The 16,189-nt window shown below is 39.7% G+C and overlaps 2 protein-coding genes across 3 annotated transcripts in view; one reads left to right on the forward strand and one right to left on the reverse strand.

The window, feature by feature from the left end:
• Nucleotides 1-11,649, forward strand: part of CTNNAL1 (catenin alpha like 1) — a 62,018-nt gene extending 50,369 nt beyond the window's left edge. Inside the window, exons 12-19 of the mRNA XM_052787305.1 lie at nt 2,462-2,499; nt 5,786-5,836; nt 5,940-6,094; nt 6,845-6,893; nt 7,709-7,765; nt 7,907-8,026; nt 10,275-10,358; nt 10,478-11,649. Of these exons, the coding sequence (XP_052643265.1) occupies nt 2,462-2,499; nt 5,786-5,836; nt 5,940-6,094; nt 6,845-6,893; nt 7,709-7,765; nt 7,907-8,026; nt 10,275-10,358; nt 10,478-10,639 (716 nt within the window). The 3' untranslated portion in view covers nt 10,640-11,649. The remainder of the gene's footprint in view (nt 1-2,461; nt 2,500-5,785; nt 5,837-5,939; nt 6,095-6,844; nt 6,894-7,708; nt 7,766-7,906; nt 8,027-10,274; nt 10,359-10,477) is intronic.
• A 60-nt stretch (nt 11,650-11,709) lies between these two features.
• Nucleotides 11,710-15,980, reverse strand: ABITRAM (actin binding transcription modulator). 2 transcript variants are annotated; one of them, XM_052787307.1, is made up of 6 exons: nt 15,896-15,980; nt 15,763-15,814; nt 13,039-13,168; nt 12,221-12,287; nt 12,069-12,148; nt 11,710-12,000 (listed from the first exon to the last, which is right to left on the reverse strand). In XM_052787307.1, exons 1-6 carry the CDS (start codon nt 15,942-15,944, stop codon nt 11,872-11,874), a joined length of 507 nt encoding a protein of 168 aa, XP_052643267.1. In that variant the 5' UTR covers nt 15,945-15,980; the 3' UTR covers nt 11,710-11,871. The 2 variants fall into 2 exon arrangements, with proteins under 2 accessions (XP_052643267.1, XP_052643266.1); XM_052787306.1 differs by having other exon boundaries at nt 12,069-12,287.
• Nucleotides 15,981-16,189: the final 209 nt, after the last annotated feature.

A 16,189-nucleotide genomic window follows, 5' to 3' on the forward strand; every position in this document is an offset into this window, starting at 1 on the left:
ACTTGGTCAGAAGTGAGAGAGTGATTTATGAAGATAAATTCCTTTTCTGCCCTCCCCTTTTGTTTTGCCTGCTTAATTTGAGGGGAGTTAAATGATCACGAGGATTTTGGGGGGGCATAGTTGATGAATAGGGCATACAGATGAGAACTTCAGAATTTAGAAATTAGAGTTCCAGAAAGAAGGGTGAAGCAGGGGTGCAGCCATCCTACTCTCAGATAAGAAGTGAGATCAAAAGCAGGATTTAGAAGTTGAAATAGAGACATTTTGGAGGGAAAAACCTGACTGGAACTACTAGAAAGTGGAAAATTGGGAGACAAAGATGATGAAATAATAAAAATTAATTTTAGATTTTAAAAAAAGTAAAAACATATTAGAGAAAAACAGTAGAAAAAACAAAGGCAGACTCGAATAAATAAAAGGAAGTTCATAATATGGTGAAAAGCCTTTTGCTAGTAAGCAAAGATCTGACTTACAAAGTAAGGAAATTAAATACCTGAAGAAGTATATATGTGTGTTCTGTTACTGGAGTCAGATATAAGTTCTGTGATTATACTGATGTAATTAAGTATTTTCTGATGAAGTAGGATTATCTCTGGCCTGAGTTGATCTGCTCCTTTGAAAGGTCTGGTATCAGTGGGTGCAGTGAGGTGTTTTTTTTCTCTGTGTGTTTTTTGGGGTTGGGGTTTTTTTTAAAATGTTCCAAGAAATAAATAGTGAGATCCTCTTTCTGAATATGGTGAGCAACCAAACCTTGCAAAGGCAAATAATGGGAATTGCTTGAAGAACAAAAACTTTTTTTTTTTCTTATTTCTGTTCACCACCACTTTCCGTTTGGTTTCCATAATTCTGAATGCCCAGCTGGTGTGTGCGAGTAGTAAGTCCTCTCATTACGTATCTGTATTCCATTTGTTATGTCAAAGCTTTCTGTGTTTGAACTTTTTTTTTTTTTTAACATAGCACAACAGGTTTTTACGTAGCACCAACGAGATCTTTTATACTACAGGATTTTAAACTTACAAGTTAGCTTTTGTTCTTGCTACGTCTTACATGATTTCTTACATGCCCTTTAGCTGATGTTTTGATACATAGGATGTAGTAAATCACTTCTCATCATTTGTATCAGTCTGTAGTGAGAAATCTTGCTTGGATGCATGTTTGGGTAATTAATATCTGAGTAACTCTGCCTTCTGAAGAAAAATAGTTAGGCAGCTTGTGCCCTGATAGCTCATTTCATCTTTTGCAAAACTGGGTAGAGGAAGGAAGAGGTGATCTTAAAAAGGAAGAATTACATTTTTCATACTTATCAAGAGGGTTGAGGGACTCCTGTCAACTTACTGAAATCTGTTTTTTAGGAGTCAGTTGCCTAAACATGGAGCTCATGATCTTTCTGTGGTGTCAGGAGATAAAGAGCATACTTTCAAAAAAATGATGAATGCACAAGAGAACTGTATTCTGAGGACTCAGAATGGAGTTTCTCTAGGAGTTGATACAGGAGGAGGAAATAGCAGTTGTAGGGGGTTTGTTGCTTGTCCTTTGTCTGTGGAGATGCACCATCTGTATGCAAACCTGGTACCGATATCCATTATAGTAGCCCTTTGTTTCTTTATATAAAATCTATTTTTCACTAGCTCTTAAGTTTTTTATTTATTTTAATTTTATTTCTTCTCCTGAATCTGTTGTAATAAATGTAAGTCTTCTTAGATAACTAAGTCTTCTGGTAACTGGAGCTCTAATCCTAGGCTCTTAACCCAGGCACTGTTTCCTCTTGCCAATAAACTCTTCTTACCCACTTTTAGGTAAGACCTAAAAGGATACTTTTTTTTTTTTCCATTTGTTTTGCTTGGACTTGGAATATCTGAGGCTCCTGGGATTATAAGAAATAATTCAATAAGTGTGTAAAATGCTATAGAACCTTTTTCTTCATAAAATACCATGCATGTGGGACACGTATAGTACGGTACAACATGAGGGTTTTATTGGCATTACTTAGAAAAACCTGCCTAGGTGTTTCTCACTAGTGGCATTGCCTACTCCAAATTTTAGACCATCCAACCCATGCCAAGAAAAGCCTTACATGGAACTACTATTGTATGTGCTGTACTTTGCAACAAAATGAGTGCATGTAGCGATAGCTACACAGTCATTGGAGAGAGTTTCTTTACTTGCTTGTGGATTGCATGCAGGGGACTAGAAATTTTATTGAGAGAAACTGTTCAGAGGAGCTTGCTTAACTGCCAATTGCTGAGAGCTAAAATCCAAACAGTATAGAGTTCTTGGCTTGTCTCTCTCTGGAAGCACAAGACAGAGAGGGAATCCTCTGCAATATTCAAAGAGGAGCAATTACAGGTAAGTAATTTGCTTTTAGAGTACTGCAACTTAAGGAAGGATGAAGTAAAGCATGTGATTCCATTGATTAAAATCTGAATACAAATTTTGGTGTAAATATGTGTGTTCTTCATAGGAGAGAAGCGTGTCTACCTATCACTGCCCAGACCAGGGGTAAGTTGCTTTTGGGATTGTTGTATTTACTTTATATTGGCTATTAACTAATTGACTTCTTCCCTTTTCACACCTTGATGAGGACATAGCAATATCTTGGTAACATGCATCCTGACTGGATGGCTGACAGTAAAATACCAAACTTTGTCAATTTATTAAATGAATAACAAACAAACTGAAAACTAGGGTAACTAGTTACTTAATACACTTTAATCACTTTGATTGTACATGAGCTGTAATTCCTGTTCATTAATATGACATTTTTTACCACGTACTCAACTGTCATGCTATATAATAAAAAATGCATTGTTACTATCAAAGCAGTAAGAATATGGTGCAACATACTGAAAATAAGTCTTGGTAATCTGATTTTTTTAATACTGTTGCCCAAGTTGACCTATTCGGAACAAATGGACATGTTCGAGCCTGTTGTAGGCTCTTCAAATAATGGGTTCTTGTTTCCTTCTTTGATCTTAGATGTTTTTAATGCAGAGAAAAAAAGCTACACTGAATGTCCAGGTTTAGTTGTGAGGTAATTAATATCCTTAGCTGATTATAATTGATACTACATTGTTTCTGAGAGCATCTGTGTATTAGGAAACCTCCTAAACCTTGTTAGTACCATGTAATCAGTTGTTTGATTCACTTGCTACATACTGAATCTTTTCATGGGTAGGAAAAAGGGGAAGAATGGTCTCAGAAGGTACAGTAAGCTCTAACTTGTTTCCTTCTCTCCTTGCTTTCTTTCCTTAACCTGTAGTGTTGACGAATTTGGGTGTGAAATGATCCCCTGTCTCCATGTCTCCCATTGTGCAGTTCTGTGACTTCAAACACAATATGCTACTTCTGACCCTTAATGAAAAGAGAAAAGGTCATACATTATAAATCCAATCTATAGATTTAAATAGAATATAATGTTAGGCTGGGTGAGCATGGGTGAATTTCACAGTTATGGAACTAAATATTATTGAGGCTGGAAAATAGATAGGTTCAGTGACTTTTGATGGGGTTTTTGTCCCTCACTGGTTTGACTAAGCTACATAGCTTCTGGACTTCAGTCAAAATTTAAAGAAGTCAGATTGCCACTTATTGATTCATATGCCTTTTAAAAATACTTTCAATAAGAACTTTGTTCCCAGGATTTAAACAGTTCTGCTTTGTTGTTGTTTGAAGGGTTGCTGCCTTCTTTTGAATTTTGCTATATGCATGGTTTTGGGGAAATTATGATTAATATACAGTTTGAAAGTAGACAGGAACTGTAGATTATGTCCATAAGACAACAGAGTTTCTTCACGGAGTAATTTCTTTGCCTAACTATATGCACTAACCTTTGGAACTGCCTCTCTTCCCAGTGCTGTGACTCTCGGTACTACTGCCTCTTCTCTCCCTACTGCCATCACAGAGGTCTGCTGTGCCTGGCTAATGCCCACGCTGTCCCTGCACAAAAGCCACACTGTTCCTGTCGATCTAATTAGATTACGTATTTTGTTACGTCTGTTTAATTGTAACTGTGCTGTTTGCTGGTAATGGGTGGCATCTTAGAGTACACCGTAGTTGAGGACACAGTAGTGATGATTCATGTGTGTGCTTAATGCACAGGTGTGTTTTTCTCTATAGTATTAAGTGTCAAATCATGTTCTAAAAGCAAAATAACTGCTTATCTGTTTTTTACCAATTCTCCTATTCAAACAGTGTAAGTGAACACTAGAACGGAGAAAACTACAAATCTGAAAAACGTTCTGAGTTTCTTTAGTTATTGGTGGATAGAAAAACTTACCTGTGCTAGAGTGCTGGGTTTCTTGAACACCCTTCACTCAGCAGCTTAAATATTTGCCATACCTTGTAGCCCAAAGTTTGTGTTTATGTACAAATCTAGTTTGGCTTTGTGTTCCTTTCTTCTTTTGAGACTCTGCCTTAAAACCAGCATTTCTTGAATTGCATTTCTAATACACAATATGGTCAAACTTAAATGACAATTAGGAGTATCAGTTCTTACACCTTTTACTAAATCTTTCAATATGAGATCAGCATTTCTAATACACAGGCGGAATTACGGTTTCTAATCTGGGTAGTCAATAAGATTCAGAATACTTAAAAATTTTGGGATGGGAAAAGAGAAGTGGCATGAAAGCTAAACTGAGCAGAAAATTGCAGTAGGAACTTCAATAGTAGTATTTTATTTTTGCTCAAACTCTTGAAGTGAGAGATGGAGACTGCACCTGGAGTTTATTTCTGATGCTGTTCACAATGAATAGTGCCTTTTTTTTTTTTTTTTTTTTTTCCCCCTGCAGGCATTACTGAGCTTAATTTGCCCAAGTACTCCCACTAATGAATAGCAGCTCTTTACAGATTCTCAGACAAGGATCTTAGTCCTGCACTCTTACCATCCAGCCTCCTCCAGTGGCTCACACCTCTCCAAGTTCTGACACCAGCTTTGTACTTTCCATTCCTCTGTGCTCCCGTGCCATTTCTGAATGTGGACTGTGGCTGCCATGTTTGTTAGTTTTTGCTGTCTTTGCACAGTGACAGCACCAGCATGTGAAGTTAAAGCCAGGAACTGCTACTCTCTACATGCAGATTGATTTGAAACAAATCATGTATTACTCTCTATGTGTTAGACAGTTGGCAAGCTCTGCCTAACCAGATAGTCCACTCACATCAGTACCACTAATTATTAGTTAATCTGAGCCAATATTTGGCTTGTAGCCAGACTGGTATTTCAGATAGCTCATGACTTACTTAAATAAAAGAAGGAAACCCATAAAAAGATCAAAGTGTCAGTATTTGTTTCCAGCTACTTCAACAAAGTGACACAGAGTAATGAGCTACATCATCACACTAGCATTTACATGGGTTGTACCCTAGATCAGCTTGCTACTAGCTAAATCAGCTTCCAAGTCCCTGTTGTATCAGTATCATCTTTGATGGAAAAATCAGTGCAATAGTACTTGATTAAGACTGTTTATTTAGTCCTAAGTATTACTGAGGATTTAGAGGGTAAGGGGAAGAGATGGTACTGCATGAGGAAGTGGAGTCTGTGAACTGTGGAAGAGGTCTTTCCCTTGAAACTTTAGGGTGTCTGTAGGCACAGACCCTGTTTGCACGTGCCATTTTGGGAGGACAGCCAGATCAGAACAGGTTCTCAGCTTCTACGGAGAAGTTTGTCTGAACCACTGGAACTCTCCTGCAAAGCCTGCCTCTGAGTTTAGAGCCACCTCTTATGATTTGTTAGTAAAATGATTTCTATTTCCTTTTATTTAAAAATATTATTTTTTGTTTGAAACAGAAGCATAATGCAAATCTGAAAGCATTAAAGCCAGTCAAACTAGATACTGAGGTAAGATGCTATAATTTTATTAAAAAAACTTTTTAATTTTTTTTTTTTTATCTTGTCTGAAGAATGTATTTTCAAGTGCCATAACAATGGTTACCATTTACAGGAACAGGCGAAAATTGCAAAACTTGGATTAGAATTGCATCTCCTCACATCTGATTTGGATTCTGAGACGGAGAAATGGGAGGATCAGGAGAATGAGATTGTGCAGCATGGACAAGGCATGTCAAGTATGGCCTACTCCATGTATTTGTTTACCAGGTAATTACACTGTATGCAGCATGTTTTGGTGGGAAGAAGAGCATTAACAGTGTTTATAAGAAATAAGACAACTTCATTTTCAGAGTATAATAATTGAGACACATTCAGAAAGGAGCTTTAATGTCTATCCTTACGCTTTATAAATTCTTGTAAATTTCTAAGCTGTTTAATAATAAAATTAGGGTGTTTTTTTAAGTGCTAAACATCTGTTTTGTGCAGAACAGCTATTTAAATATCTCTTGGCTACGGAAAATATTTTAAGAACCATGTTCATAAATACTGTTAAAATTAAGAGAATTAAAGCACAGGTATATAGCTAGATTAGAATTACTGATCTTTGCTGTACTAAAAGGTGTTCTGAAACTTGTCCATGCAATGTCACCTTTCTTCTTTGAAGAATTCAGGGTTTTTTTTTTATAAGAGTTGAGATTTTTTCTTACTTGCTAGTCCACTAATACTCAGTATGCCAGAGACATGGATTTCTGTCCTTGTTCAGCTGATGAGAGCTGAACCATTGATAATTTCCCAATAGTGCTCTAGCCACTGAGGTGTTTATATAATATTTTGAAATGCAGTTCCTGTAGTAAGTTATTGTTGTGCATAGTATCTTCTAAAAGAGTGATATTTTACAGTTCAGTGGTGTGAGTGAGCATGAGAGAGAGAGAGAAATACTATAAATTGTGCAAGTAGCAGGCAAAATAATCTGCAGTCTATACATGGCATATATTCTGCTTTCATTATTTCCCACAGAGGAGAAGGACTTCTGAAAACTACTCAAGATTTATTTCATCAAGCAGAGGTAATACATTTTTAACAACACAGGAGTTAGGCGCTCTGAGTGAAGAACAAATTGGAACTTAACTCTCTGATTCCTTACACATAAGTACAGTGTACCATGAATTGACTGGCAACTGTAGATTTTAAGCAGCCTAACTCTGGTACGTACTTCCTGAAAGCTAACTTTTCAGTGTTCCAGTAGTAGATTAAGACAGTGTTCATTAAACTGACAGATTCCAGCTAGGGGTAGGAATAGCAAACTGGCATTATGGCAAATATAGTGGACTTCAGTGCATTAGTAGTATTTATTGTGTCAGTTAGCTCAGTCCCTGATAGTGTTAACGGATGCTCCATCCTAGTCTGAGCAGCAGTATTTTCATGGGAAAGAAAGAAGGTGTAAACATTTGAATAATGCAAACACAAGACAAGGAGCCAAATGAAGGAATGTGGCATGGTATTTCCAAGATATGTGCCTGTGTTTAACAGGAGACTGGTTATCTTTGTCAGGACAATAAAAAAACATGGCAGGTGTCATCTACCCACAAAACCCTTGTGAGCTGCTACAGTGCAAAAAATAATTGGAAGTCAGGTTTTTTTATATGTAAAGGTAAAGCCTTTAAACTTTGCTTATCTGGGAGAATGGCAATTTGTAGTGCAGCTTGTTATTTCAGAAGTCACTGCAAATGGCTGACTTGTTAATTACAAATGTATACAACTATCACAAATATTTCCTGCTACCTTTTTACTTTATAGCACGCGATTTATTAAAACAACAAGGAAAAAGACCCTCGTCTTTCATTGTGGTTCATTTTGTTACATGCTTTCTCCCCCTTTCAGATTTTTGCTACAGAGGGCACAAAGCTTGCTTCAGCTCTTCATGCCTTTTCTGATCAGGTGATGTATGACCTCTCAAACAGCCATTCAGCTTATGACACTAGTCATACTGCTTAAAAGCTGGTTGTGCCGTCTTCTCCATTAACTTAATATCAGAGTTTTTAACACAGAGTGGTTTTGTCTTCCTGAAACACATTTCAGGTACATGATGATGACAAACCTTTGCTTCTGTTGGAGGCTGAAAAACTGATCTCTATGTGCAAGCAGCTCCAGATAACAGCTAAAGCTTCTGTTCAGGGTAAAAGTGCTACATTTACGAAGGTAAGGCAAAAATTATATATATTCCTGAAAGTAAAACCTAACTTGTTTTGAAATATAGTAACTTACGAATTTATGCTCCTGTTAAAATATGAAACAGTTCATGACAGCTGAACGTCTTGGACTGAGAGAGGACCGTAAAAATTAATAAGTACAAAATTTTATGCTGTTGTGCAAGCATTTTTCTGCTGTGCAGTATGTCATCGTTGGTGTTCCTTATGTAGAAGACGAATTTACTTCAACTTGAAGTGCTGTTTTGCACTTAACACGTTTTGAGAAGCTGATGTGTGAAGTACAGAGGAAGAACAGCAAGAACTGTTCCCCTTGCTGAAAATGTTTTATCTATTGGGACATCCGTCGCTGATGACTGTAATCCAAGCCATTTACTGCACTGTCTTGTCTCAGGAAGGGATTTTCTTCAGCGTGGGTGCTACTGTTTTCTAGCTTTTTTTTTTTTTTTCCTTTTTCTTGTTTTTCCCCACTACCAGAGAAGGGCTTCAGTGAAGTTTATCCAGACCTGACCCCCTCATTCATGCTGAGAGTTTGATAGGAGGCAAAATATGGTACACTGGCACCCAGCATACATGGAAGCCTGCCAGTGGATAGCTTGGATAGTATTACTCTACAGGCTTATATGAATGTTTTCTTTAGGGAGCATGGATATCCAAGTTATGTATAACTGTCCCAGTGGCCACGGACAGATCATTGATATTAATGTTTTAAGGAACAGTTTCCCTACCCTTAGCTTATCAATTTTAGAGTCTTAAGAATCAGTAAGGTAAGTAATAGGATTTTTTTCTTTCCTGTTACTAAAAGTACTGAAATTATTCTTTGGGTTTGGGATTTCGCTGTTAGTGAGAGAGTTTACAGAAGTGTTTCCCACGACAATGATGTTCCTGGACTACTCTTAAAAAAACCCAAATGTGGACAGGTGTCCATAGGCTTCCACTACTTTATATTGCTTTTTGCTGCTGAGAACTCTTTTCAAAGAACTTCTGTCAACATCTCCCTCAACTTACTCACTAGATAAAGAGAGGTACAGGAATTTTCTCATGCTGCAACTGAGAATTTTCAGCTGAATAATACGAGATGGAATAATACTGTATATAATAATACTGTAATCCACTAGAACTTCATTCAGAGAGATATGCACTGTAATTAAGTGTACCTCACTACGAAAAGACTTCAGTGATCAAAGTATTAATGAAGGTAATTTGTATTTCCACCACTGTAATAATTATTGTTATTCTGTTGTTATTGATGCTTAACATAAAACAAATTCCAGACCCCAAAGACTCTATTACTGAAATACATGCTTGCTTCTCGGTAGGTAGAGAGTTTATTCTGATATTATTCATATTTGTTACAAGTAAATATGTATACAGCTACCATAAAAGCTTTGGCATTGTTACCATGAGAAGTAGATCTGCAAACCTTAGCGGGGAATAGAGGTCAGGCTTTTTGAAGAACTTTTAAAGTATCCCTGAGCAGCAGTATGATCGATGGGAGCAAGACCATTTCTGTGCACCTGGATGTTTGTTTCCAATGAGCTATGGAAAAGATGTTTTCAATATTACAGCAGGGACTGAAACTGGCTAGAGCATCCAAGCCACTCAAAACCAAACTGAGCACCTCAGGGCTACTGCTTGCTTTGGTTTACACTATCTATCTATCTAAACTAAATGGGAACTCCAGTCTGTTTATACAGAGTGATACTACATAGTGATAACAGGCTATCAAACTAATGTTGAGGACCCAGACTCTTGATCTGTGCTGGGTTAGACTTGAGGTGTAACTCAAGTGCTTTAAGATTTAGCTAACTTTTAGTGTAACTCATACCAGGGTAAGGCTTACATGATGCATGGCTTTCTAAATCATGCTGACAGGACATAAAACAGAAGGAAAAACATGAAGAATTGTGATGAATCATACTTAGATGGTAAGAGCTCCTTTCCAAGACACTTCTATTACTGTTTAATATTATATTATTATTAGTTCCTTCTCCTGGGGTGTGTGTCATTCCCTTCTGCTTCCTAGCTCATGTCTTCGGCTAACAGAAGGGATGCTGCTGCTTTATGCATACTATATAGAGAAATTCAAAAAAGGTAGGCAAACCCTTTTGATTAGAAGGGATTTATGAAGGACAAACATTACCTATTCAAGTTTGAAATAGATTATCATCTCATGCATTGAACAATTGACTAATAAAAGTAATGAGTGGTCTTACGCTACTCTTAATTGTCTTGTTTAGGTTGATGCATGCATTCTGAAAACAAGGAACGTGATGACTCTGTTGTGCCAACTTCTTCCACTTTGCTGCAAATTACTGAGAAAGGTACTTGGTTCATCTGCAGTATTTTAAAGTTTTTTGGGTTGGTTTTTTTGTTGTTATTGGTTGTGGTTTTTTTTCTTTTCTTTGTTTTTAAGAAGTCTTTGGTTTTTTTTAATATACAGAATAAAGCAGGAAATGGCTGTCTTAAACCTGCTCCACCGTGGAGAGAAGACAGAATGCGAACTGGTACAAATGCACATACTCCAGAAAGGAGAGCTGAGACATTTGGCATCAAGTCTTTAGAAAATCATGTAACAAACATGACGTTTTTAGAGAGCAAGTAATTATAGCACTTAGAAATGCAGGAACTCCCATTTGAAAATAACACTTGCTGAATTTTCAATACTGCTTTCATTTGTGGAAAGTCAAACCAGGTTAATTTGAATTAAAACTGTTGACCTTTGTCACATCTAATAGATGTCCCATTACTTAGCAATTACACCACCAACTAGCTTAATTGTTATGTATTTTTATAATGTGAATGCCTTTCCTATGCTCACTATTGATACCGGTTTTGTAATTAATGCTTATGAATGTCTTAATGGATGTTTCAACCCAAAGATGCTGCTAATAGACATGTTATATAAAGAACCTTGTGCTGCATATGCTATATGTAACACTACTGTTGAAGTCTGTAAACTCATCTCTGGCCTATTTCAGTCTATGTATTTGATAAAGCAGAATCAGGAATATAGTCTGAAAGGCTAAAGCACTGAAATGTGATCTTAGTTACAAGTTATACCTGCAGTGAAGTAGTTCTAGGAAAAAACCCCTCTTTCAATAGCTGCACCGCTGAATTTTAATCTTGTTGACATGATTCATAGTTCCAAAAGTGTATTTCTAAAAGTGATTAGTATTCTTGACTCAACCCCTTTTTCTTTTACCATCTTTATTTGTAGGTGGCAGTTGTTGCTTCCTTTTTTATTAAAACTTACTGAGCAGAATTTGAATTGCATGTAGAAGCACTGAACTGTTATGTAGACTTTACACTATACCATTTAAAATTTAAGAAAATAGATACTGATTATGACAAACTTCTGTACAAAGGGCATTATTTGACTTCAGGATGCCATGAAAATACAACCTGGTGTGAAATACATATTTTCAATTTTATCTGCTCTTTGTACGTAGGCTTCTGTTGCATTTTTGTTTTCAATTCACCTTTGTCAAACTTCGTATTTTATTAGTTTAGCTAAATTAAGTGATGGCTAAGTCATACGATTTTTCTGTACGTATTATGCTTGCACTGAGCAGAAGCAAAGCTGCCTGTGGAACACAAATACTCTCCAACATACCGTTCTGTGCTTATTTAAAAAATTGTAGTGCTAGAATTCAGAGAAAAAGAGAAAGCAAATTTTAATATACAAACTATTTGAACTGGTTTATTCTTGTATGAATCAAGTGTTTAAGTTCCACTTTTAAAAACAGGCTCTAGGCCTTTCAATACCATGAAAGTTACAGTGTACAATAGAAGTAGCTTATTTAGTATCAAATACAGATAACTGTATAATTAATTTCATGAAGAAGAATTAAGACGTTTCAACAAAACTTCCTCGTACTCCTTCTGCGTCAGAAGTCCTTGAGTTATACTCTTGCTTTCTTCAAATTTGGGTAGAACCACTGCGATGTATCCCTCAGTTGATGGCTAAAAAGCAAGACTGAAGTTAGCAGTGAAATAAAAGTTAGAAAATAAAAAGCAAGAAAGTGTCTTACCTTTTCTTGCAGAATAGTGGGATTACTAAGAATGTTTTCATTCACTTCTATCAGTCGCCCTCGTATACAACTGCAAAAGTGTTTAGATTCAGTCGAAGTGCATGGTATGTCAAGGTAAGAAGAAAAAAGGGAAAAACCTTGCCTATAAATAGTGTATTCCTCTCCATCTGATGAAGATATCCTGCACAGAGGGGCGAGTTCTGTTAAAAACTGAGCTCCCTGCATTTGAAAAATAAAACAAACATATATACATACTTTTAATTACACAGGGCTTTTTAAGGTATTACCATCAGCAACCTGTTTGTAAGCTTCTCAGAACAAAGCAAGGGAGTGTAGATAGGTACAGGGCGTTGCAAGTTACATAGTTGTGCTTTGCTACAGAAGGGAAGATGCCAACTTAGTTACGTGCACAAATCGAATAGCAGCTTGTTAAGAGCTTACAAATTTAGTCACAATTAAGTTTCTTGTGGAATAACAGACTTGTAGTTTGAGCAGATTAAAATCAGGGGAGAGAGGAGAAAACCAGCACTGTTGATTTCAGTACAACCAGGTTAAACTACGCGTATTTGAAAACCTGCCATGAAACACACTGAACTAGCCCATCTGCTACCTAGGTCTGTTTGAGAAAAACAGTAGTCTCCAACTCCTTGGCATTTTGGTGGAAACAAATTTTTATCTTTTCAGGGATGTTCAAGTCCCTCTGTACACTATGAAAGAAATGATTAACAGGGACTGTCAGTCTTGGTTTGAGCAACACCGGCAACCAGCAGTGCTGCAGGAGCTCTGTAAGACCCTGGCTGGGACAGAGAGACAGGCACCTCCTGAGAAAGTTTAAATTCTTCAGCTGTGGAAGGGCTGTTTTAAAATAAAATGCAAAGGTAACTTGGTAAGTTTCTATCCTAGAAAGGACAGAAAGTCTCAGGCAGTGTGAGAGATTAAAATGAAAACTAACCAAATCAAAAAGCCATACCCTTTTTGACTTCCCAGAGACCTTATTCTGGAGTCTGCTACAGTTGGCACTGATTTGGTAATTAATGCTTTTAATTGTTTTTCCACTTTGAAGAAGAGGATGGGCTTCTGCCAAGGTGATGACACAGATTCTGCAAAAAGAAACATAATTATTACGCTGTAGTTGTGAGAAGCCATGCTCTTACGTGGTCTAAGCAAGCTCCACAACCTCCTCCACCTATACCGGTAGGATTTAAAACTGATACTACTTCATTTGGGCTCCTAGTCTAAACTGCTAGCAAGATTTCCAGTGTTGTGAAAGCTGTTGTTTACTTTCACTCTTCAAAGCAGAGTATTCTTGCCTCTATAGTTTAGCAGGAAAGTTAAGCTGTTGATAGTTCAGCTTACTGCAGCGGGAGTCACAGGACGGGCACTTAGCAGGCTCGGCGAGGAAGCAAGGACAGACAGGTCTGGGTGACAGCGTGGGGCTTGAGTAGGGTAACCGAGAACACAAGTTACCTGAGCTAATGAAGGATAATTGTTGGCTGTGGATCAGAGACAAATTTTAGTTTCCTGCTTACTTATAAAAATGTTAGATAGAGGATCAAATCGGACTCACTTTCTTCATGGCATCTTACTTGGTCTGCTGTACCAAACCAAATGAAAATTGCATTCTGACCTAAAGCAACCCCCACAGAAGGTGCTTTATTTTGAGATACTAGACTGGACCATCAAAAGCAGTACACTTCTTAAACGGAACCACAGCTTTTAAATAAGCTAGAGCTGTTCTATCTGTTGTTGTACCCCATGGGAGCATACTTGGTTCACTTGTCTGCTCATAGCTGAAGTAGATACTCACTGGCCGTTAGTGGGGAATAGTTACAGCAGATGAATCCTGTGGTGATCTGGGCTTTAGTTAACCCGCTGCTTGCATTTTTATCTTTTTCTAAAGGAGGGTTATTTCTTGTCATGAAACTGGAGTTTGTGACAAGCCCAGCTGTAGCGCCTAGGCTTACCTTCATCCCTGGGCTAGAACCATGCTTAATGCACAACCATGGAGAGCCCAGAACTGCCAATAAATGAATGGAGATGAAGCTATTCTGTTTAAAACCTAGAGCAAGGACCAGAATTAACAGAACAGTAACTGTAGAGAAACCACGGCACAGAACCAGATCTTTCCCTGCGGGTGCTGCATCCATCTCCCCGCACCGTCACATCTCTTTGGAAGCTCTTGCCGCGCAGCTCCCCGCGAGAGGGAGCGGGATCCTGGCGAACGCTTTCAGTGTGCCCCAGCAGCTCAAAGGGGCCAGAAAAGCTACCTCCTCTTGACCCCCGCCTCTTTCTAAGGGGAAGATGACAAATCATCTATTTATTTGAGCTGTCATCTATTAGAGCCGAGACCTGGCAAAACAAAAAAATCAACAGAGAATTTTACACTGCTTAGAAATACTAAACTGAGCCACGGCCCCATACATAATAATGGTAAAATACTTGACAGAGCATTTGGCCAAGCTGCTGTAGAAGCCAAGGGCCCTGATATTTCAGAATTCAAAATAATCTTTATAGACATTTGACTAAGTGTTTATATTTTCATTTCCTTTCTTCCATATCAACAGGATTTAAACTGTTGTTTATATCAGACAACTGAGACTAACAACTACGTATTTAGCGTTGAGCGCAGATGCAAGGGTGGCCTTTCTTGCTCTTGCCGTTGTACCTGTTCTTCGCAGGTACTCAGGTTTCTGTTGCCGAAGAATGAGAATGCGAACCGCATGGAACAGCCCCGGAGAAGCCCCGGCGCTGAAGGCTGCAGCGAGGCGACGGTTCTGCCCCGCGCCAAGCCCACCCTTCCCGTTACGCTGAATTCTTAACAGGAGCAGGCAACCCACTGGGAACAACAAATGCTGCCTCATCTTCCCTCAACACGTGAGCAACTGGCACTGCCCATTTTTGTGCGGACAGTAAAGTTCAGTTCTGTTCTTCCCTCGGGGACTAAACACCCCAGAAAGGCTCACGATGCCATCAATCCACCCTGCAGTCAGAACAGGCTTTAGCCGGGGGTGCAGGAGCTGGGGAAGGGAAGGCGTGTTATTAAAGTCCAAACCAGGTACAGGGTTGATTTATTCCAAGTGACTGGATATCCAGCTACGTCAAAGTTGCATTCACTGTCTGTAGTACACAAACGTAGAAGCAAAAGCAGTTAAATTGTATATAGAAAAAGCTACGTTTGTTCAAATCGAGCCAATTAATTGCCTAGAAACCAAGTTGAACAGACTACTTCTCAACGTCCTGACGGAAAAGCCTTTTGAAATGTTGCTCTTCTGCTGTTGAAGATGACGCAGCGGGCCCTTTCTGCAGGAGAGCATGCAGGGACACCAGGGCAGCGCTACAGGCACTGAAGGGGCCTTTTAAAAACACCTGCTGGGCCATATTGGGGAAGGGGGGGGGAGAGTTCAAGCTCCACTGTTCTTACTGGAGTAGTAATTGAAAGAAGGCTATAGGGAGGCTGAGATTTGCCACTCTCCTGCTATCGTGCACCCCTCCCGCTCCAGGCGTTTCAGCAGGAGTGCTGCCTGCCGCTTCCTTCTCCAAAAAAAAAAAAAAAAAGCCCGAGCCTCCCCAGGTGTCAGCGCCCGGGCCGACCGCAGGCACCCGGCCTCGGGGAGAGGACGAAGGCGGCCCCCCCCCCCCCCCCAATCCAACCCTCCCCGGGACCCCGCCCCAAGCCCCCGGCAGCACCACTCGCCTGTTGGAGTGCTGCAGCACGCAGAAGTCCTCGCACGGCCGCCCCTTCACGTCTGCAACAGGCCACAAACACCCGTCACCGACCCACCGACCCGCCGCCCCCGGCCCCCCCCCCCCCCCAGGCCCGGCGGTACCTGGCTTGTACCAGCGCGTAAAGTACCGCTCCGCGCCGCCCGCCGCCATGCCGCCCGCCCCGCCCCGCCGGCGCACCGCGATGACGGACGGCAGGGAGCGGCGGATTCCGGTAGAGGCGGGCCGGTCACCCCACGGGCCGTCGTGTCCCCCCCCGGTCGTGTCCCCGTCCCGGGCCGGGCCCCGCCGCCCCGTCAGGCGCCGCAGGAGGGAGGCGGGAAGGGGCCGCAAGGGGAGCGGGGCTCCAGGGCAAAATCCTTCGGGAAGCAGTTCCCGCACGAGGCCGTCGGTTTTAC

The sequence above is a fragment of the Harpia harpyja genome, chromosome 5, assembly GCF_026419915.1.
Source record: "Harpia harpyja isolate bHarHar1 chromosome 5, bHarHar1 primary haplotype, whole genome shotgun sequence".
In the NCBI taxonomy this organism is placed as follows: domain Eukaryota; kingdom Metazoa; phylum Chordata; class Aves; order Accipitriformes; family Accipitridae; genus Harpia; species Harpia harpyja.